At 43.1% G+C, this 23222-nt stretch overlaps 1 protein-coding gene across 1 annotated transcript in view; it reads right to left on the bottom strand.

Annotated features, from left to right (window-relative positions):
* Positions 1-556: 556 nt before the first annotated feature.
* Positions 557-23222, bottom strand: part of GRM7 (glutamate metabotropic receptor 7) — a 754621-nt gene continuing 731955 nt past the window's right edge. Inside the window, exon 10 of the mRNA XM_059662903.1 lies at positions 557-1734. Coding sequence (XP_059518886.1) covers positions 1685-1734 — 50 coding nt within the window. The 3' untranslated portion in view covers positions 557-1684. The remainder of the gene's footprint in view (positions 1735-23222) is intronic.

Below are 23222 nucleotides of genomic sequence, written 5' to 3'. Positions count from 1 at the left end.
CCCTGAGTGCTAAGCACCAATATCATTCTGCAAATAGTCTTTTGTGCTTCTGTCCCCCAAGTTACTGTTAGTTAACTCATGAGGGTATTCCCTAGTGTTGAGATTTGGGAGCCTCAAATCTTAATCTTGCCATCAACGATATGGCCACAGAAACTGTTTGCAAATATAGACACATGCTTTGTTAGTTATCTTTACTCACTTATGCCCTTTAAGTTTGGCGGAGAGATTTATCTTTTCACTCAACTGTCCCCAGGTTGCTGTTTATTGAAACTAGTATTTCTTCTTTACTTTCCCGTTCCCTCTGGCATTTTCGCTGTATTTTTGGTAGGTGACTTGCTGAGTAAATGTGGAGGGTTGTCAGGCTTCAACTTCAATTATGAAAAAACAAAATGTGTGGGCTTTGTAGAGCTCCTTTCTTTGAGGTCTGGCGGCAGCTGTGGGCTCTGGCTTGTGCCTTTAACAACTGTGGGCTCCATTGTTTCCTAACTTCAGATTTTACAAAATAAACTGTAACTGAAAGGGGAAAAACAACTAAAAATAGTTACTGCAGAAAATAAAAAAGTTAACCAAAGTATTTTATTGATACATTCTTGGACAATATCACAGAATTGAAAGAGAATGGAAAGAAGGAATTTTTCAGCAAGGGTGTGTTTCCACTAAATTGGCACATAAGCAGCAAGATTAACGAAAGTACTTATTACAAACAGTAAAAAACATACATGCTTTTTTTTTAAAGTCCTTATCACACTGGTCAGTCATAGGGGGGCATGAACAAAACCTCAAGACATGAAAAATCCATATTCTTTTCTTCAAAGAGCTCGATCATTATTAAAATTATTGCAAAATATCCATATACCCTAAATAAAATAACAGAAGAGAACACAAATACAAATATTGAACGTATTATTAACATGTACTGTAAAATACATTACCGGCATGCATTCCAAACAAGACCTCTATTCAGTTCAGCCTCTACCTTCCTTTTGTGTGACCTATCGAGCGATAGGTGGGACCTACTATATCAGCACAGTTATTGGTCTTTAAGTATCTTTTTGTCTTAAAAAAAATAACATGATTTGCGATGGTATTATAATCATAATTATACCTAGTACAGTCATGTGTGTATGCGGTTTAAATATATATTTTAGTCCGCCTAGATCTTTTGAAAATTTTATCTTAAAATTTCCCCCAATATTTTGCCGTCTGAGAGAATAGGGCTCTATGAAAACAGGGCATTTGAAAACAAACAGTGAACCGAGGTACAACATCGGATGGCAAAGTGCAAAAGTCCTCACAAACTGTACAGAAAATTTCAAAACCTTGCAACCTGGAAGTACATACGTAGAAAGACGGGTCAGCCCCAGAAACAGTCACTGTGGCTCTCAGCGGTTCGTCCTAGAGAGCCTGGGTGGGACTTGAGTCTCAACACTCCCTTCCGTAGGGAAGGTCCAGAACTGCAGCCAAGTTGGCAGTGCTGATGCCAGTGACTTATTAAGCCAAGATAAAGTAGGAATATTTCATAAAGCAGCTGCGTAGGACACTTGGATCCTCTAACGTTGGTCTTCCGGCGGAGGATGCTCCTCCAGTGATGGGCAGCGGGCAGGACCAAAAGAGTCCTATGCCAGGTTGGATGACAAAATAACTGAGGGTCTGCCTCCTCCGTGGTCCCAAGGCATGGAACAGCTTAGATAACCAGGTTATTATAACTGACATACTTCTTTTTTGCAGCGGGGCCTGAAAGAAAAATGTGAAAAAGTCAGTGGTGCCATGACCCTGTATTTGCAAAGGCAGAAGCAGAATTATAATATCTGTGATGAGTTGGGTGCACAGTAAAAATGGAAATGATGCACCATTGAGGAACACACCGATCGCTTTGGTTGCCTGTGACTATTTCTTCTCTGTTCTTAGATGGCTCCAGCCTTCCACTGGATGCTTTGTAACATTAGCAAGATTATCAGTGGCTATCATGCTTTCTAATTAGCCAGCCCCGAGCTTACCAGTAAAGGGCCCACCCATGTGGCACTGGGTTTTGTTGTGTCTTCTGCTCCCAGACCTTCTCATAATAAAAGGCCTTTGCCTGGGAAAGATCTGTCCCGCATCTCTGGAATTGACTTGGGTTGACCAAAGATTAGGTCAATCAAAGTGCCTTCTCCAGCTCCGATTCAGAGTCAAATGACTATAGATTGACTTTTATAGTGTTATCGTAATAAGTTGTAAATGGTAATTTGCAGACCTATTTTCATCAAGGTTTAAAGCTACTTCAATCTAGCACGTGCCTCAACACAGCCTACATCCCCCCCCCACCTTAAATGTAGAATAAATAATTTTTCTGTTGGGTACAGTGATTTCGCCTTCACTCACTCACTCATTCAATCATTTATTCCGTAGAGACGTGCCGATTGCCTGCCACCAGCCAGCCAGGAGGCTGGGCACTGATGAGCAGCTGGTGAGCAAATCAGACGCTTTCCTGTCCTTATGCTGGAAACAGACACCAAGACCCCAGGTATGACTCTGCGTTATGCCCTGGTTCTCAGTACCAGGTGAAACAGTTGCTGTGAGGTGGTATGCTCTGTATTCATGAAATCTTAGCAGTTTTGCACCCACCACTGTCGGACACAAGGTAAATTCATGTACCATTTACGGATGATTTATTTTACTTCCTGTTCCTAGATTCTACATAGTACTGTTCATTTAACACACACAAGTAGCAAGAATTCTTCCAGAACTCTTAAGTAGGGATCTATCTGTAAATTTAGGAACAGAGAAGGCACAAGAACACACTAAGAGAGGGTTTGTATCTAAACTTTGAGTGATGCAGCCAGTATGTTACAGATGTAATATAGCACATCTACACTCTACAAAAAGACTGCTCTGATTTTCTGGATTCACAATTTGGAAACTCCTGAGAAATGCTGGCTTTTGAAGACTCATTTATCTAATAAATCGTGTTGTATTAATTAGCTAAAACTAAAGGAAAAATAGAATTACATGAAATTCAGGGTTGCATGGGAAATCTGATCATGAGACTGGTGATGATGCATCCTCACTCATTAAACACATGGCTTCAATGATCCTGCTGAGTCTTCTAAAAAGGTCCCCTGTGTTACCGCAGCCTTCATTGTCTTCAACAAAATGCTTGGTTTGAGTATAAGAAGAAAAACTTTCTAAAGATTTCGTTGTTTTTCTTTTACTCTGAAGCCTGTTTATAGTGTCATAGCTAGAAAACCCCAAGGGAAAGAGGCAACAAATAGTCGTATGCCTTGTCAAATGCCAAGGTGTTAGCTGTCCTCAGGACAAAGGTGGGCGGAACAAACCAACCCAGAAGCTTATACTGCCCTAACTATCTGAGACCATCTCTCTGTGACTAATCAAGATTGTTTTCTATATGAGTATAACTGTATAGCAAAAAAAGCCAAACATCTGAAATTCCTCAAACAGGTGACTTTAAAACACCCAGGAAGAGTATTTGGCAAAAAAGTTAGTGAGAAAGTGTTGCCCTTGCATTGTAAAGCTGAGCACTGGTTTGTATTAAACTATAATCAAGATGAAGTTACATTTTAAGAAGTTACAAGTGTTAATGATAAAGGAAATTCACCAATGCCTGGCATGGGTCATCCTGTGTTCTCCAGGAGCCTCGAGGTGAGTGCTGTTTATAATCCCCAATTTACAAGGGAGGGGTCTGGCTTCACAGACCCAGGTTCTGATTCAGCTCTGTCAGTTACCTGAGGTGGGACCTAGACCAGTTCAATGACACTGAACTTCTCAGGGCCTTTGTAAAATAAGTAGAATAATTGTCACCCTGTGGGCTATGAATTGCATGAATGTATGAAATACCCATTTCTCACCTGGTAATATAATGCATAAATGTATTTTTAAATTATAAAGTGCCGTACAAATGATTACCCTCGGTGCATGCTGCCTTCTCAGGATAGCTTAGGAGCACTGCAGCAAAACAGTACTATGGTGTGCAGGTTCTCGGATGGCAACTTTTGTACTTTTCAGATCAATGTCCAATGTATTACAGTGTTTATTTTTAAACCATTATAGCCTTATGAGTAAATAAGTACTTCTGTGGTATCCAATAATTCCATTTATTTGAATAGCAATGCAGTTTATGGTCTAGAAAAGAAAATGCTTTGCTCAAAATAGTTGTGCAGTAAAACACTTGTGAAATAGACTTTTTAATTTTGAAATAGCTGGAATTTTTTTCTTATGAAGTTATACGTTTTAAGCAGTAGGTATGGCCCCTGCTGAATTTTACGTTATCTACATCAGTAGTTCTCAAAGCAGCATCTCTTGAAGTGATGTCTACAAGGAGGCAGAGTGTGGACCCTGGCTTTTGAATGACTGCTGTGCCTTTGCTACTTAAGAAAGGTCAGACATTCCAACTTATTCTTCATGTTGGTCAAAATCAAACTCAATCTGACATTAACTTCAGTGAACTGGTGGTGTTCTCTTTAATTTTTTTCTGAGCCTTTTTGTCTCAAAAAATTTCATTTCTCAAAGTGTGGTCTGTGAAACTTGTATAATCCAGATGATCAGAAATGAAGAAAAAAATAGAAAAGGGGGAAAGTCTCAGGGGTAAGAAGCATTGAATTATGGGAAACACTGAATAAGTAAAATTAAACAGGCCTTTCCCCCACCACATATTCAATTTTTTTATTTTTAAATCAGAAGGCATTCTATAGTCCATTGACATTATTCCATGTGTTCTCTCGAGCTCTTTAAAAAAATTAAATGTGTATGTATAGATGTACACATGTATAAGGGTGTATATGAAGTGATTCAAACATCCACAAAAGGTGAAACAATAGTCTATCACAGTCCAGAGTACAACACATGTTGATATATTGACATCTGTGCTGCGGATGCCCTTCTGTCCATCCTGAGGAAATAAAACCTGGTGGGAATCCTTCCCTCTTCCCCACCCCCACTGCAATCCTCCCCTCCTCCACCCACCAAAGCTATTCTGATGTTGGTTTGCATCCTTCCCAAGGTGGCTTCATACTCCTACTATAAACTATAAATAGTATTGCTTGTGCATCCAGATAATAAGTGTTTTGAAATCTGCATCTGGTATCTTGGTTGCTTCCATTTCATTTATTTCTTTTTCTGGGCATTACTCTTATTCTTTTATATGAGGCATATTTCTTTGTCTCCCCATTTTGTCTGCCTGCTGTGTTTTCACTGTGTATTATCTAGATTTGCTATGACTCCCAAACTTGTTATAGTGGTTTTATGTTGGAGTTTTCTTCTGGGGCTCAGTAGTGCAATCTTCCTGATCACCTGAGCTAGGGGCTCCCAGAATGCCTCCTGTGCAGGTTGTGTGTTCCCTCCTGTTGCAGTTGAGTCTTGAGTGCTGTTGGCCTGTTCTCGGATGGGTTTAACCCTCAGGCTGGCTGACTGTAAGGATAGACCTTGATGACAGTGTATGAGCCACTTTGCAGCAGGGTCTGGTGCCTGCTGGGATCTCCCTTTGGGTGTGTCACTTGTGTTAGTTGGATCGTGTTCTGGTGTGGTCTGAAGCCCACTGCTGGTTGTGTTGGTTCTGGGTCCACTTGGGTGGGGTTCCAGTGCAGATTGATTTCAGACACTCCCTGTAACCGACCTTGGGCTACCTGTCTAGAGCTACCACACACTTTGCTGTTTGTGGCTGCTTCTACTGGGCCTGGGTAGGCATGGGAGGTGCCAAGCTGTGTGCAATGGTCAGCTTCCTCCAGTTCTGAACCAGGGCAGATCCGTAAAAGTTCCAAGGCACCCTGAGGTCCGCCTCCTCCTGTTGGCCACACTGCTACTCCCTGGGGTCACCTGGTCTTCCTTGTGAGCCTCCTGTGGAGAGACTGTAGAATGGGCTCAAGCTGGTCACATCCTTCAGACCCTTCCACAAGGCATGAGCTCAACAGGGCAGGTGACTGGGATCAGGGGGATGGGGGTCGTGGGTCTTCTACTTGGGGGACAGCATGGCTTGGCACTCAATGGGGTGAAAGTGGCCCCTATTCCGGAGCCATACCACTCAGTCTATGCCAGAGTCTCCGACCCTAGCTCCCCTGGAAGGAGCATGCTGCAGGTTCAGGTTGAGTGAAACCAACCTCTGCAAGCTCAGTAGGGCAGGGCCATCTGGACTCAGGAGGATAGATCACAACTGTGTCCTATTGGGGGTGGAATCAGCCGAGCCTACAGGTGGGCAATATATACCCTTTCCCATGCGCCTCAACCCCACAACCCAGCACTTGTCTCAGTCCCACACGTGAGCCTCCCAGGGAGATGAGCTCTGCACAGCACTCTGATCCCCCTGCAGGGCTGAGCTCAGCAGGGTGGGACCACCAGTTGTCAGAAGGACCAGTCAAATTAGTCTCCAGTTATAGGGAATGGAATGGGCTAAGCTTGCAGGTCAGGTCAGAATGCCCCCAATGCAGCTGTAACTGCACAGCCCAGTGCCCATCTGAGTCCAGGACAAGAGCCTCCCAGAGAAATGCACTCCAAAGGACCCAGTTCTGTGCAGCAGTCCTTTCTCCTTGTGGGACTGAGCCTAGCAGGTTGGGGCCACCGGTGGTGGGAAGGATACGCTGTGCATGCAAGGTTGGGAAGAATGGCTCCAGTTCCAAAGCTACACAGCTCAGTTATTGTCTGAGTTTCCACCAAGACCTTCTCCAGAAAAAGTGTATCACATAGGTTCCTGTTGGGTGCACGGTGGTATCCCCAGTAATTGTAGGACCGGGCAGTGCACCCCCCAGGCTGGTATTATAACAATAGTTGTGCCAGATCCTGGGAAGATGGCGCCTGGTTCTCTAGCAGTCTCTCTTCTCTCCCAAGAAGACGGAATCCCTACTGAGTTTCACTGCCGTATGCTATGTAGGCTCCTCTTCCTGGCTCTGGTGCTCTGGGTTGGGGATCCCAGCATGGGATTGAGACCTCATGCTCTTGGGTGGGGGGACTTCTGCACTGAGACATCTATCCCTCCACCTGCTCCGCAGATGCATGTGAGTGCGGGGGCCAGCCCTTTCCCTGCCTCCATCTTTCTTACCAGACTCTATGTGGCTTCGTCTATAAATCCTTGGTTATATTTATGTTCAACTAGCCTTCAGTTGGTTATTCAGGTTGACTGCCCTATAATTTAGCTGTAAATCGGGTTTGGCACCAGGAGCAGGTGAGTGTATCTTCTACCTACTCTGCAGTCATCTTGGAATCCTCCTATTTCCTAGGTCTTGATCCTGCCTGTTAAGTCATTTGTAATGCAGACCAAACTTTGGAATACTGGTTTATTGCCTGATGAAACTTGGCCCAAACTGACCTGCCCAGGAACCCATTCTAAGCGGTGTCTGTGCTGCCCTTCTCCCACTATGGCTTCCCCGTCAAGCACAGTTCAGAGTTGTTGTAGCCATAAATATTTTAACTGGAAGGGATACTTCATATTACAGTTTGCAGTTAGTAAAACTAAAAGAAATACTTTTAGTAATTCTGTAATCAATGACCTGTTTTCTGCTAGTTGGTTTCATCAGTAAATGGTCCTCAGCTTATCACTTAATGGCAAAAGAGTAGATGTTACCCTCAACTATTAGTTCTTATTCAGGATTTCAAATAAGCCAGAAAGCTCCCTGTATTTTTTTAAAGAGAATTTATTTTGTAATGATTTCTCCTAAATCATTTTAAAATGACTATAATCTAAGAGTAGCACAATATTCAGCCAAAAAGATGCAGAAGAATACGAATGAAGAACATGAATACCAAAAAACTGAGTCATTCACAATTATGCAGGTTACTCTGAACTAAAAGGAGAGAGAGAGAGAGACCTTTCTACATATTTGCAGCTCCTCCCCCAACTCTACCACCACAATCTACCAGGAGAACGCCAGACTATTTGTCCTTATGTTAGTTAGTCAGACTTCTTGACATAAGAACTTGGCAGGGGTGGAAATGCAATCAGTCAGTTAAAGAACTCAGGATTCCCAATCACCATTCATTATAATCCACTTGCAAAAACCCCAAGATCTGAATTTCTGTCCATCCAGCCATCCATCTAACAAAAATATTACTTCACACCTATTAAATTCTAGAAACTCTGATGCATGTTGACCTTGCCAAACAGGCTTGGAAGTCTGCAAGTTGTTCGTTCCTTTCTCATTTATTGTATAGTCAGATTACGCTCTAGCAGGTGCAGAAGGCTACCACGTGCCATCAGCAAGGGGCTGGAATCTCCTTTGTTTTATTTTTCCTTCTACTTAACACGATAAGGATAAGGCATGAACTCATAGACTAGACTTCCATTGAAAACCCCAAAGTAAACTGGCCCCTCCACCAAAGTTGAATGAGGGAGGCTGTTCAGTGGATGATGGGGCATTGAGGCTGCTGGGACCAGTCTACCATATTTGCAGACAATAGTGGTGCCATTGCAAGAACAGAAAAGCAGCAGCCTAGAAAACTTTAGAAAAAATGTGCCAAGTGCTTGCTCCATGGGGCAGAGAGACGAGTCAGAGATGGCTCTATTGCTTGGAACTTGTGTTACAGTGGGAGAAATGCTGACAGCACGAGTAATAAGTGCATTAAGATATTTACAAGGGCCAATTCATTGTGTCTTAAATGGCAATGCACTTACCCTCGGTCTGGGAAGGCTTCTCAGTGCAATGGGTGTCCGATTGGGATGACGAAGAATGGGAGACTATAGAAAGGAGGGACTCATGGAACTGTGTGCTGTGTTTCCAGCCAGGTACCTGGGGGAGTCAGAGGGTGTGGGGTCTCAGGCTGGCAGGGAAGGAGGGGCCAGGTGATTACTTCAGTCAATATGCATGCGGCCATACTAAAGGCAAGGTACCGGAGATAAAGTGATGAAGACACAATTCCTATGTTATTTCGCTTCCAAACAGAAGCTCCTCCAAAGGCCTTGAACACTAACTGAAGGCAGTGGTGCACTAAGTCCTCCCTTTATGTTGTTGATAGGTTCTTGGAAACTGACGTTAAGTGAAAGGATGTGTAATGAAATGAAACCAACTGGTGCTGAGGTTAATTAACATGAACAAGAGTTTGGTTCCTAGACATATTTCTGGCCACAAAAGCATCACCAGATTTCTAAATAAAGACCCCAAAACACTTCTAATAGTAAACATTGAAATATATGTGCGCTATACATACATTTGAGAAAGATGAATAAAAACAAGTTAGATAATGGTTTTCCAGCCCACTTATTCCAGTGCTGGGTCAGATGGCTGGAGACTGTCCTTACAACTCAGGGTGCAAGGTGGGACCCAGTCTGGGCAGGACACTCTTCCATCCCCAGGGCCCTCACCCCAACACGCACTCATCCTGGGACAATTCAGACATGCCGGTTCACCTCTCCTGCACATTTTTGGGGTGTGGGAGGAAACTGTGGTCCCTGGAGAAAACCCATGCAGATGGGGAGGACATGTGAACCCATCCCCCTGATCCCACCTGAGAACCCATCCCCCTGATCCCTCCATCCGCTGAGCCAAACCGGTCAGGGTGAGAGTTGTTTATCACAGAGAATGATGAGGAGTAACCACAACTACTAGCTGAGGGATGAGAAGTGAGACTTTGTAATCAGGTAAAAAATGGATGGAACAGATGCCTAACCATTCCATGACTGGGTAGAGACAGTGTCTACTATTGGAGGAAATGGAGGAATGCACTGGAAATTGCTTGTGGCTGGGGTCTAATATGTATTAGCAAGCTTGGTTCTATAGCTCTGTGCTCTCATGTCCACTCAGAGCAACACAGCCTATGCTCAACCATATTAGGCTCATAGTTGTTCTGTATTTTCCACCTTCAGATTTTTTCAGCCAGGACTACTGTCTGTGTGGAGTTCACATGCCCCCATCCCCCTGATCCCACCTTCAGATTTTCCACCTGCAGATTTTTTTCTCATCTGCATTGTACTGAAACGGTGTTGGACGAAATGATGTCCAAAGACTTGCTGGAGTTGAGAGGCTGTGAAGGAGCTATCAATGGTTTTCAAGCGCAACCTTCACACTTGTCCCCTCCCTGCAATGTCAACCACCTCTTCCTTAACTGGTTCCAGCCCCTTCCCTCCAGGAGCCTTTCCTGACCCCTCGAGACAACGTGCCCCTTCCCCCGCTCTCATGGCCTCTCTACTTTTCTCTTGTCATACTTAACACAACAAGAGTGAGTCACTCATTTCTCACGTGTGCCTGGAACGTGAGCACTGTGTCAGGATGGACGAGGCCATTTCCCCCTAATGGCTAGGAGCTGTGTAACACTTCCTTAATATGTATTGAGTTTTTGCTATAGAGGGGCTTCTGCTCTCGCATTGTCAGCCCTCAGAGCATCTTAGGAGAAAAATAGGCCGCACACACACACACACACACACACCCAAAAGTGGGAACTTTGCCATCTTTTTATTTCCATTTTCCCCCTCGGTGCCATTGTGTACAAAGCTAACCATTGCTATCAGATTTCATTGTAACTTTTAAACCACAGCATCCTTTTCTCCCCCTTTAACATCCAAGAGGGTCCAGAGAGCCTGGCTAACACTGACTAATCAATTTTCAATTCTGCCATGAAAACAGTCAATGAACATTCTAGTGTTTCTTTAAAAAATCTAATTTGTACTTTAAGGTATAAAGCATCAAGCAGAGGTTTACGGGGTTCCTAGAAGATCTATTTGAAGCAAATAGACTATGTCTGTTTTGAAATATCTTTAAGCTTGGCCAAGTTAAAATCTGGGCAATTTGATGGAGGCCAAATAGATTTTGCCTTGGGAAAAGAAGGATGCACTGTATTACTGCATCAAAAATGTCTGCTTGGTACTGTAATGCACTTCGCCTGGGCATGGAAAAGCTTTTGTGTATTTTGCAATTTCAGTGTATTAGGGATGAGAGCATTCCAGAGCATATTACAGATGCAGTGCAATGATGCATCCAAGATTGAAGCTGTGCATCAAAATCTGTCTTAAGGATAATGTTACAAATAAGGCAATCGTGCTAAAATAGTGGCAGAGGAGTACGCGGGGTTCCAGGATGAAAAGCTCTAGCTCAAATCCAGGCTTTGCTGTTATTTTGGGTTCAGACATTGAGTCCATTCATTCATTCCTTTATTCATTTATTCAACTGGTACTGGGAATTTACAACATGCTAGTTGCTTGGTTAAACATTAGTAGCACAAAGGTAGGGAAAAATACTCTCTATCTTTGAACAACTTCTGGTTCACTGCAATTCAACACATATTTATTGAGCACCTACTATGTGTCAGACACTGTGATAGGCAGGGGGAGGGGAAATATAGCCATTTGATGTGCAGTACAGTCCCTGCTTTAATGGAGCTTACATTTTTCTGGGAAGAGGCAGATCATTTATATATATAAAAAAAGAAGTAAATACATCCAGTTCTTGTTACCCACTGTTATATTCTATTTAAAATGCCAGAGACACTGAATTGGTGAATTGTGAGTGCTTACTGCTACTAGGAGGAAGGCAGGATTAGATTACTGTGAGCCTTTGGTCACAACATTTTCATCAACCGATCGGGACATAGCCTTGTTTTATGTGTGTTTCTGTTTAAAGACACCTCATATAGTATATGTTTCTGATTCATCACCATTGAACAGCAACAGCACTGTAACTCCTGCCTGAACTAAGCTTATCTAACACACAGGTTTTCTGTAGGCACATTACACCCTTCCTACACTTAGGGACCCTGGACAGCACATCAGCACTATCTGTGTGTGTGTGGGGAGGGGCACTTTAAACAGCAAAATCACCACCAAGTCACCCAAAAATGCAAAACACAGGTATTAACTAGGCTGCAAAAAGCACAGTTGTTTCCATATGAGAGCTGAGACAGGAAGCAGAGAGAGACCTTGTTCCCCTCAGCTGTGAACGTATGTGTCTTTTGTTCTCTGCGTATGTCCACACATGACCTCAAAAGCAGAAGTACACATTTCAGAGTTACAAACCCATTTTAGCAAGTAGAAGGTGAGTTTGCAAATAATGAGGATCAGCGGTATCGTGATGTTGGACAATACCAAGCACCATTAGGCAGAGGTGGCTGTCCAAGGTAAGGTTCAGTGAGGATGGCATCTGAGCAGAAACTTGACGGAGATGAGAGAGAAGCTATACAAATATTGGATCATAAGCTGAACAGAAGGTCCAACCCCTGAGGCTGGCATCTGAAAGGCTGGGGTGACGGAACCAACAGTGCACAGCCCTGGTAGTATTCCTGACGAATTCCAACACTGGCAGGAGGTGCCATCAAAAACGTGTGCAGGGGAAGAGGTGAAAAATATGGCCTGGTGAATCCAAGCAAGGTGTCAAATATAAGGACGTGTTGACCTGTCTTGAGCAATACATTATTGACATTTTCCAGGCAGGCCTAGGTAGTGGGGGCATCGGCATTGAAGAACTTTCAGATGCAAGACACCACATTGGGAAAGCCATATTCTTGAAATGTTTGGAGAGAACAGCCCAAAAATTAGAGTTTAGCAAATTCAGGATTCATTCAGAGAAGAAAGAATGATGGGAGAAGAGATCACCCTCGCTAGGGAGATTAACTTCCGATCGCCAATGGTGTTTTATGCTATGTATAGGGTTCTGGATATTAGGGTGAATTGTGAGAAGTTCACCAATATTTGGAAGGGTAGAGTGCTCCAACAGTAGCCTGGAAGATAGAGTCAAAATGTGTTAGAGGGGGAGGATAATAATTGCAGGGAAGCAGATCAGCTAGGAGGTGATGGATTAGGATTGTGTTTATGGTCAGTGGAATTCTCAGATGAGGAAGCGAATCATAGGGTCACCTGGGTCTGAAGCATAACCAGTACCTTCTACTGTTCCTGTCTCTTTCAACTCAAGTTCTGTACATGTGCATGCATGTGTGTTGTATGTGTGTGTGTTGTGTGTGTGTTTGTGTGTGTGATGTCTTAGGACTTGATTCATTCAAAGGAGCACTGCTAAAGATTGATAAAGTGCAGACATGGATGAAGAGGCAGGGAAAGAGTTCTGAGTGAGGCTGCAAAGGTCATACAGAAAGAGTTTACTTCTCCATAACACCCATCCCAAAGGTGCATACGGGGAAGGAAAAGGGCGCATGGAGACCCTCTTATAAGTAACTTGCATTCTGGAATGTTCTTCCCCCAAATAATTTCAAAAGTGGAAATAGCTTCTCCTTCTTCAGGCTTCAATTTAAATGTCACCTCTTAGGCCTTTCCTGACCCAATCTATAAAGTACTGCTCTTCCCACCCCATTCCCCAGCCCCATTGCAGCTTATAATTTTTCATCATCTACTACTCTCACTCTCTAAAGTGTTTTAATTTATTTACATTTCAATTTCTTGTCTCTCTTCTAGAATGTAAACTCTACATATACATCCTGTCTTGGTCACCATTGCATCCACAGGACTTAGGACAGTGCCAAATATTAGCATAAATAAATAAATAACATCATGGATGAAAGATGGTCCTTGTTTTGGGATTAGTGGGAGTTAATGGCAAGGAGCCAATTTCCCTCTTGATATTCTTTCAAACTTCTGCCTTTGACTGCTTCCTGCCAGGAATTTTTCTTTTTCTTCTTAAATAATAGATGCAAAGTGATGAGAAACGTGGGAGACCTGCTTTAAGCTGTTCCTTGGAGTGTAAAAATCTTCTGATCTTCATAGTTACTGGGCAATTCTTTTAGCACCCAATCAGAGGAAACAGGAGAGTTGTTGTTGTTGTTGTTTTTTAAATATTTTATTGGTTTTTTACAGAGAGGAAGGGAGAGGGACAGAGAGCTAGAAACATCGATCAGCTGCCTCCTGCACACCCCCCACCGGTGATGTGCCCGCAACCAAGGTACATGCCCCTGACCAGAATCGAACCTGGGACCCTTCAGTCCGCAGGCCAACGCTCCATCCACTGAGCCAAACCGGTCAGGGTGAGAGTTGTTTATCACAGAGAATGATGAGGAGTAACCACAACTACTAGCTGAGGGATGAGAAGTGAGACTTTGTAATAAGGTAAAAGATGGATGGAACAGACGCCTAACCATTCCATAACTGGGTAGAGACAGTGTCCACTATTGGAGGAAATGGAGGAATGCACTGGAAATTGCTTGTGGCTGGGGTCTAGTATGTATTAGCAAGCTTGGTTCTACAGCTCTGTGCTCTCATGTCCACTCAGAGCAACACAGCCTATGCTCAACCATATTAGGCTCATAGTTGTTCTGTATTTTCCACCTTCAGTGTTCTCTATAGAACTTCTTTCTTCTCTCTTTCTCAGACATATCACCAGTCTATTACTTTGATGTGAACTGAAAATACAGGTAGGTTATAGTGTACTGATGTTGGCCTTCAATGCATACATTAGGTTCGAGGAGTTTGACTGTTTAACAATTCCTAAGGATATCTATCAAATTTCTAATTTTAAATTGATGGCTTACAGTCTTTCCTTAAATGTGTTGTGTTTGCTGTGATGATGTCTAATGGACATGTCCACATATTCCTCTTTGTTCTTGGGGTCAGAGCATTTGTGATGGGACTTGAGGGATACTGGGAGGAGACTAGAATTCCCATCACCAGAGCTCAGCAGGGGCCTTGTGGAAGTGAGGATATAGTTGGATTAAAGGCACTGGGCCTGGAGACACAGGGTTGGAGAAGCAGAAGTGTTGCCTTCTATACAAAGAGATAGAGACTGAAGACATAAGCCCAGAGTCTGGATGTTAAATGAGATTCGAGAACTCCTTTGGCCTTAGTTAGGTATGATAATGTGATATTAATGTTGGACAATGTCTGTTCTTTGTAATAAGCTAATATATTTTGCAATGAAGCATCATGATGTCTGTTGTTAACTTTAAAATGGCCCAAGACAAAAATACATAGAATAATCAAATATGGCAGCATGGTAACAGTTGCTAAATCTTGGTGATGGATTGTACTATTACTCTTTCTACTTCTCTGAGTGTTTGAAATGTTTCACGATAAAAACTTTGAGACCCCCTCATCTTCAAAGCAAGGTGGATGCTTCACAACTTTGCTGGGAGATAGCCCTACTGTGATCTCAATATTTGCTACCAAGGAACAATACCCTCAAGCCAGTCTTATGTGTTTGTGAGGAGATGAAGATATATTGTGCTGTTTTCCGTGGCTTGGAGAGTAGAGCTCTGGTGATCCTAATGCAAGAGTGATCATCACAACAGACACCAGAGTGAAAGGCAGAGCAGAGGGAAAAGATGGGCAGAGACAAACACGAGGATAGTCACCACTCAGCAGATGACCGTGGGAAAGTTACTTTCACTCTCTGTGCCTCCGTTTTCTCATCTGAAAACTGGACATATTAATAATACCATCTCTAGGGATGCTATGACGACTAAAGTAGTTGTATGTAAGACGCTTAAAAAGGGGTTTGGTATAATTTCACACAATATATTTTAGCTCTTATTAACCTTCTTTCTGGACGCATTTGGAGACTCTCTCCCACATACATAACACGGGACTCATACTCTTCCTTGGAAGAAAGAGACCCTTCCAAAGCAGGCGGTTAGGCTGCCTCTAAAACAAAATGAAATTAGTTGTGTGGGTGCCAGCTTTCCGTGAGGAGCTGTGAGGAGTTATCAGAGCGCCTACTGGGTTCCATCCATTCATGGGAAGGGAATCTGTCAATCACTGCGGACAAGTCGCCACTAGCATCATCAGCCGCCGGTTCATCTCTGCAAAAGTGAGATAGTGAAATCCTGTGCTTTGAGAGCTTGTATTAGTCAACTGGAGCCAAAGGGGGAAGTGGAGGGTTGGCAGTTTCTTTTATAGCAAAAATGAGAGTTTCCTACTGTATTGACAGACTTGTACATATAATCAATGGCTGCTGCAGCTCCCCCGTACAATCCAGGTCATCTCTGTGCAATATGGAAACTGGCAATCATCAATTCTAGGAGCCCTCATTGTAGCGCTGTTATGTTGTTTGCAAAATCAATTGCTGGAGTTTGTCAATATGCATTTATTTGTATATTGAGCCATTTTGATTTAATAAGTTGAATATCTACTGATGAGTGCCGTAGGAATGTCAGTTAGATTAGCTGAAACAAATTATCCTCTATTCACTAGTCAATTTTGCAGTTAGTAAGTGAGCTGTGTCTATGCTGATAAAGCAACATGAAGACCAGAGCAGCTACCAAGTCGATTCTGTCAAAAAGAGTGCAACCCAAGCTATCCAGGCATGTCTATGACGTATGAATGTATATGCACGTTGGGTCCATGCATGTCTGACGTATGAGCATATATGCACATTCAGTCCTCATTACCCAGAGTGGTTATTAAAAATTCCATGTTTTTTCAGGAAGCTTTTATATACCCAACACCCCAAACAATCTGCTACGTTGTAAAGGGTACTAATATATACAATTTGGCCAAAAACTGTGTGAGGTGAATCCTCATGGAAATAGTCATCACTGAGATAATCCAGCACTAAACCCTTTTCTCTTGATAGTTCTTGTTCCTGGAAGTTAAGAAATGTATGGATCCTGGATGAGGCATTGGAGTTCAAATACTCTTGCTCTGAATGCAGTAGCATTTGCTGAACACTTAAAAAGTGCTAGAAACTCTGATAAGTGGAGTTTATATTTACAAACCCCTTTACCACCTCCAGAAGCCCCTATGAGGCAGTTGCCAATATCATCTCTACTTTATCAGGGGGCAGCTGAGTTTCAGAGGGATTACGTAACACATCTAATGTCAAATAAGATATCCCTCCCCCCTTTCCAAACTATGGTTTTTGATATAGCAAGAGAGGGCCAGAAGTGGGGCTGACGTCAGGGGCCACAGGTATTTCTCATTCAACAAACATTTTCCAAGTGTCCAGCAGGTCTGGAATTGGGACAACAGCTCTATTGCTCATTGCTTTGTTTCTCTAGCACCTCTCACCCCTTGATTCCTTCCCTGGAATTCCATACCCAATTGCCATGAAGGTGCAGCCTGTGGAAGGAACCAGTGGATCCTGTGAGGTGCTTAGGAAGTCTCAGTGACTGAATTGGCTGTTGGGCTCTTAGCTTCCAGGAGGCGGAGAAGCACTCCCATAGGCAGTGTTATGCCCCACAGCGAAGCCTGGCAGGTCCTATGCCGTTGTTCAGCATCACCTTCCGCTCCCCAAGCCAGTCAGTGCAGGACACATACTTTTCACGGCTTGGAGGGGAGATCAGAAACAGCCCATGTGATCACAGTCTAATCTTTAAATTCAGAGAAAAGGCTATGGCTTGGGGGGAAAAGCTGAAAATTGCCCCGCCTTTGCCTTCCCCCCTGGAAGAGAAATGTGGCTTTGCCCGAGTCACTGATGTGGGAGGCAATGTGAAGTTGTGGTGAAGGATGGTCTCTCACGTCAGCCGTCTGGGATTTCAATTCGAGCTTTTTCTCCACAAGTTGTGATCTGGTGAGAGATTCTGAGCCCTCAGTTTCCTTGCCTTTATGTTTTTTACAGAATCAAAATGGCAGTGTTGGGAGGATCAAATGTGATGACACGTATGTAATGTGTTTAGCACAGTGCTGGGCACTTGAGATATTCTTGTCATCACCACCACCACTACCACCCTCCTCTCCATCTCCTTCTCTGTTCAGACATCACAGTTATCGTTGAGTAAGTCATTTATGCAAGATGGTGGGGTTCAGAAGAACCGTCCGATCTAAGCTCTGCGGTGGCCCTGTTTGGTAGGATGGATTCCTTTTACTGGATGCCACTTAAAAATGACACCGATGTGAGACTTTGAATGACCAGGTTTGCTGTTCTGTTCTACAAAGTTTTTACTCTGAATTCAAGCTGCAATGCAATCCCCTAGGCCCTGGGAGGAGCTTTCTAATTCCCCTATAGTGTGTGAGGAGACTATATTTTTTTGCCAACTAAAAACACAGCACAGTTAGAAGGCAGATTTCTATAGCCCTTCAGAAGATAAGAATGGGTCTCTAGATGATAGAGTTTGGATGAAGAAATATTTACATTTCTGGGAAATGTCCATTGGTTTGGGTGACAGGCACAGAGAAAAATTCTTAAATCAAGGGTGTCCTGGAAATCTGGACTATTATGTTGCTAAGGATAATAGCACTGTTTTTGTTTGTTTGTTTGTTTTCTGACAAATACTTCTAAACAGTTACTATTCCCTGAGATAGTTACTGTTCCCTGGGATGTGCCACCTCAAACTGTCATAACATTCATACCATTTCCTGTCACCACAAGTAACCATATTGCTGGGAGCAAAGGGTCAAACAACCATTAGTCAAAAGACAGCCATCAGTCAAATATTTACTGAGCTCCTAACATGAGGCTCAGTTCTAGGGTGGGGGTGGATGCACAGACACCTAAGGCATCACCCAGCCATCCCAGAACTTCTAACCTGGTGGAAAACCTGAACTACTGGAAAACATGCCAAGGTTGCCAATTTTTTGTCAAATCGTCACCCAAATGGGCAAATCTCATTGGCCATTAGAAATTGGAAAGGGAAGGGATCATTGGCAATGACTGATTAAAGAAAGTTTTCTTAATACCAGTAATGGTTAAGGTTAACATTTACTGAGCATTTCCTATGCCTGACATAGCATCAAGCTGAAAAGACAGATTACCTCATCAACCCCCTAATCATTCCCCTCATATTATGGATGGGAAAAGAGAGGCACAGAGAGGTTAAGCATAACTCCCAATATTGCACAGCTGACAGAGCCAGGCCATCTGACTCCAGAGCCCATGTCTGACCCACTAGAACCGGTTCTTACTTTCTCTTGCTCATCCACTCATCTTAGCAAATGAAAACACTGTAAAGCAGAAGAGGGGAGAAAGCAAGTGAGTACGGCTTGGTGACATGTAAGGTCCTTTCTGCTGGCGTGCTCTCATGTAAGCAGTTTCTAGTTGATGCAGTGATGCTCCTCTGATGTCACATGAGTGAGGAATAATAACACGTAGTAATAGATTTTGAAAAGCGAAGGGCAGGGAGTCATCCACACTGAGCATCCTGGGCACAGTTTTCTGTCCAGAGTGCTCTTCTCTGTCCTCTCTTCCTCTGAGGAAGCTCACACCTGGAAGTAGAATCTCGCTTCTGTCCACCACCTGTGACTCTCCCTTCCTGTTAATGATGGGGCATTGTACCTGGTGAGCTACATGTTGCCAACAGATGTCCAAAAAGAAGAAGATATGTTTTTAGTGGGACAGGACTTTGATTTATCTTGGGCCCTTGTATTTAAATCCAGGTTTCCGTTTAGATTGTTATCATTTCTATATTTGAACAATATATCCATTGCTTCGCTAAAGTCTAAGGCGGGTGATGGATTGGAATACCCATCATAGGCAGCAGCCTTTGGCTGAGTGGCTGACTCCTGTGGTTCTCTGAGGGAGAACAAATGCCCGAGTTGTTTCCAGACCTTCTATAACCGCCTGTAGGTTTCACCTGATTTCATCTTCCCAGGACTGTGGTCAGCAAGAGGGTTGTGCTTTGCCTCTGTGTGCTGGCAGAGATTTTAATATATTTTTTAAGATAAAAATTTTGGAAATATTTTCTACCCATCTTTGATTATTTCAAAATGAAAACCCAATTTTCCCTATCTATAAGTCATCCATTTTTAGACAGGGAAGAAGAAATGGGTCACCAATCATCACTTTGAAGAGAGGAATGGAAAAAACCATTCCTTGTCAGGAAACGAATGTACTCCCAGGGGGACACCCAGTGCTCTAGCTTTCCACACCTGCAGTCTCTCCACAGTAGCACCAATGGTCAGGGGAAAAAAATAAATGATGCTCAGCACGCTTCACCAAGGACATAGAATGGAGTATATATTTTTGAAAATAAGAATTTCCACTGTAAGAAATGAAACAGAGAGGGTATCAGGTAACTCCAAGCCAACCAATAAAGAAGTTACTTTATTGAAGTAACTTCAATAAACATCAGGCACCCGATTTCCCTTGCTCAGCACTTAATCAGAGTTGCTGAAATCAGTTTGAATGAATCCGCTTACTTAACACCTATCTTTTTTTTTATGTTCTATAAATACAGCCAGCATATCAATTTCTGTAACTGAGCAAACTGTAGAAATATAATCAATCAGCAGCATCATTGAATCCATAGGCCTGGGATGCCCAAATGGACCACATTATGCATTCGAGTTGGGCTGCCGCCTTTTATTTCACCCCATTTCTGCGTCCTCTGTGGCACTCAGTGGGCGAACTCAGGCAATCACTGCTCTGCCCATATTTTCTTTTTCATGAAAGCTTACAGATGCTTTCCACTCCTTAACATATGCCCCGGGCTTTGAGATGTTGATGTGTAAAGTACTAAACAGTGGTATCACTTTTGCTGTAAATGGTATTGGATAATGGTCAATTTAGAGACTCTACTCCATATTCTGAAAGCGTTATTCACCCTGTAGGTAGAATAAATGGAAATGAAGGCAATCAGTGTATCCCAGGCCTTGGGTAGTTAGGGCATGAGTGTGGGGAATTGAGCAGGCGCTTTATGATGGGTCATAAGGAGACAGCTTGTGTGCCAGTAGTGGGATGCAAATGGGCATGGATATGTCTATCCCATGTGTCTCTGAATTAGAAAAACACCCTCCACAGCATGCTAGAAAGTTCTCCATTAGCCAAGGTGCCCGACCTTTGAACTAGACCTTGGATTTTCTAAGATACTCCTGAACACAAACACATGATTGGTTCTTTGAAAAGGGGGGGGGGGCTACTGTTGCAAAAGGAATGATACCGATCAGGAATCAGAGGGAGAAAAATGACGCTGTGGAGGGGAACTTGATTTTGGGGGGCGGGGGCTGCTGAGTTCCTGCATTCTCCTTGTAATAGGGGGTGGAAGTGAGCAAAGGAGAGAAGGACACGCACACACACACACACCCAGAGGTGAAGAAGGACTAGGAAACAAACATTATTTTTAAAAAATAATAAAAGAAGGCTGAATTTGTGACCTTTAAGTTATATCTTTGTTCAGTCCATATATGCAGAATGCATCTGAGTAAAGTATTAATTAGACTCTGGAGCTAGACTGTGGGTGTCTGACTTCCTGTTTTGACAATTATTGGGTAGTTAACCATTCTTTGCCTCAGTTTACTTAACATTTAATAAGATTAATAATAGCACCCACTCCTTGAGTGGCTCTGAGAATTACATAGGTAAAGTACTTGGTACTCACTGGCACTTAGCAAACATTTACTATGCACTTGCTGTTACTATTATATTGGTCCCTGACAACCATCATTCATTTGTTGCCTTCTGTTCCTTCCACTGCTTTCTCTTTGTCAGAGACACATTTGGAGACAAGGAATAGAAATAAATTAATTACAAGAGAAGGGCTATCCATTTAATAAGAAATGTGTGGTGAATTCCTTTGTAAACTTATTTTGGACCCATAAGGGATTCTAGAGATCTGGTTTGCTTGCTGCGGGACTGAATCGTTTAGTTCTGGGCTGCTCTTCACGTGTACTCCCAACCTTGGGCATGTGTGGTTTCCCTTCGCTATTTCAGCCACACAGTGGTGGTGGCCGCTCTGCCCTGGGCAGCTGGAGGGCCTCTTCAGCATTCTCTCGACAGAACGAGGTGCTTTGTTGGAGCTACATGGATTTATTCAGATTTGTCGGCTCATTGTGTTGGGTTTCGCCTCTGTGACTATCCCTGAGTTACCGCCCCCCCCCAGCTCAGTGCTCCCCCCCTCTCAAATCAGATTGGTACTATTTCCAGGTAGCGCACAGTCCCACAGACCCAAAGAGTGAAGAAGCTTCCAGAGGTGATTAGAAAGGTCCTCCAGCTGGGCAGTGAGGCAGTTATGATTTCACTCCTTCCATGAGCTCAGAGACAGGAGCTCAGAACTATCTTCTCTCAGTGTCTCCTCCTCAGTGTGGTCCAGAGAAACTGACCAGGGTTACTGTCCAAGGCGGACGACGGGGTCAGAGGTCTCACACTCTGTGCTTCCTTCTCCTCTAGCTTTGACAAAAGCAATCTCCCATCGCCTTGACTTCCCTTTTAACACAGGCTGGTGAAAAAGACCGAGCTAGGAGGAAACAGGCATGGTTCTCTGCTCTTTGGTAACCTGCACAAATATCTTAGGGACCTTGCAGGGGGTCAGAGGATTATCGTGTTGCCTCCTTTCTCACTAGCCATTGCGCCAGTTTAATTCAGATATGAAGAAAATACTCTCTTTACTCTAAAAGAGTTTATGGTGTGCCAGTGATCTTTAATCATTCTTACTTAATAATGATCAACTAAGTCATTATCCCTACAGAGAAAATGGTATTTTCTGGTTATAGTTCCATAAACTGAAGAGCATGCAATACCATCTTTGAGTGCAAGTAATACTGACATTGAATATGTGGCGTATGGGGCTCTGAGAAGCTTAAGATGCCTCCTTGGAAAGGGATATTGACTATATTTAATGTGCTACCATCACTCAGCGGATGCAGCTGCTAACTACTTTAGTAAATTTTATAATGGCCCCTCATGAGACTCTTACACCTAAGGAAGTATTTACTGCCAAAAAACAGCAGGGTCATAAGTAAAGCTTTGAGCTGAAGCAACTTATTTATATTCAGAATTGCTCAGACATTTCTTGAAAGATTTCAAAGGAAGGGTACACAATAATGTGCTAATTCCCTTAGGTAGAGGTTTGTTGTATAACTCCCCCTCCCCAAGTCCACTTCCTTTTAGTGTACAAGGAAAATTTTTGAAGAAACAATCCTCTTATAAATGTGTTTTTGCTAACTTTTTTTTCAAAAATATTATATGAATCAGTAATAAAAATACAGAATGGAAACTACAGGATTGACAACAAAACACACAGAAAGCAGACTCAGTGCTTAAAGACACAGTAGTGGATAGCCTGTGTGTGCTATGCTCAGTGATGGAGAGATGACTCTGAATATTGGGGTTTCAGTACTGAATGCATGTGCTCTACTGACAGTCCTTACGAAAATGAGAATGCCACAGTTGGGGGAGGGGCTATTGGACATTCATTTACTTACGATGAACCAGTTCTGATGAAAACAGTTCATTTTCTCCATGGAGTGGAGCAGGGGACTAGTCGTGTTGGAAAGCAGACTACCTTTAATTTTAGGTGTCTATGTTTGTGGAGATGTTTGTTTAAAGTTCTAACAGTGAGAATAGCAGCTTGGTCAACGGAAAAAAATTCCAGTCTCAATAGATGAGAAGCGAAGCACTTTGACCTCTGAATCCAGCTCAGACTTGGCTCAGATATTGGTAGATAGGGCTGCAAATTTCCCTGTGGGGCCATTCAGTGAGGAGCCCCATGAAACACACAGAAGCAGA

Source organism: Myotis daubentonii, chromosome 14 (genome assembly GCF_963259705.1).
Source record: "Myotis daubentonii chromosome 14, mMyoDau2.1, whole genome shotgun sequence".
NCBI classification, from domain to species: domain Eukaryota; kingdom Metazoa; phylum Chordata; class Mammalia; order Chiroptera; family Vespertilionidae; genus Myotis; species Myotis daubentonii.
The sequence above is the reverse complement of the archived record's forward strand: the minus strand, read 5'-3'. Positions and strand labels throughout refer to the sequence as shown.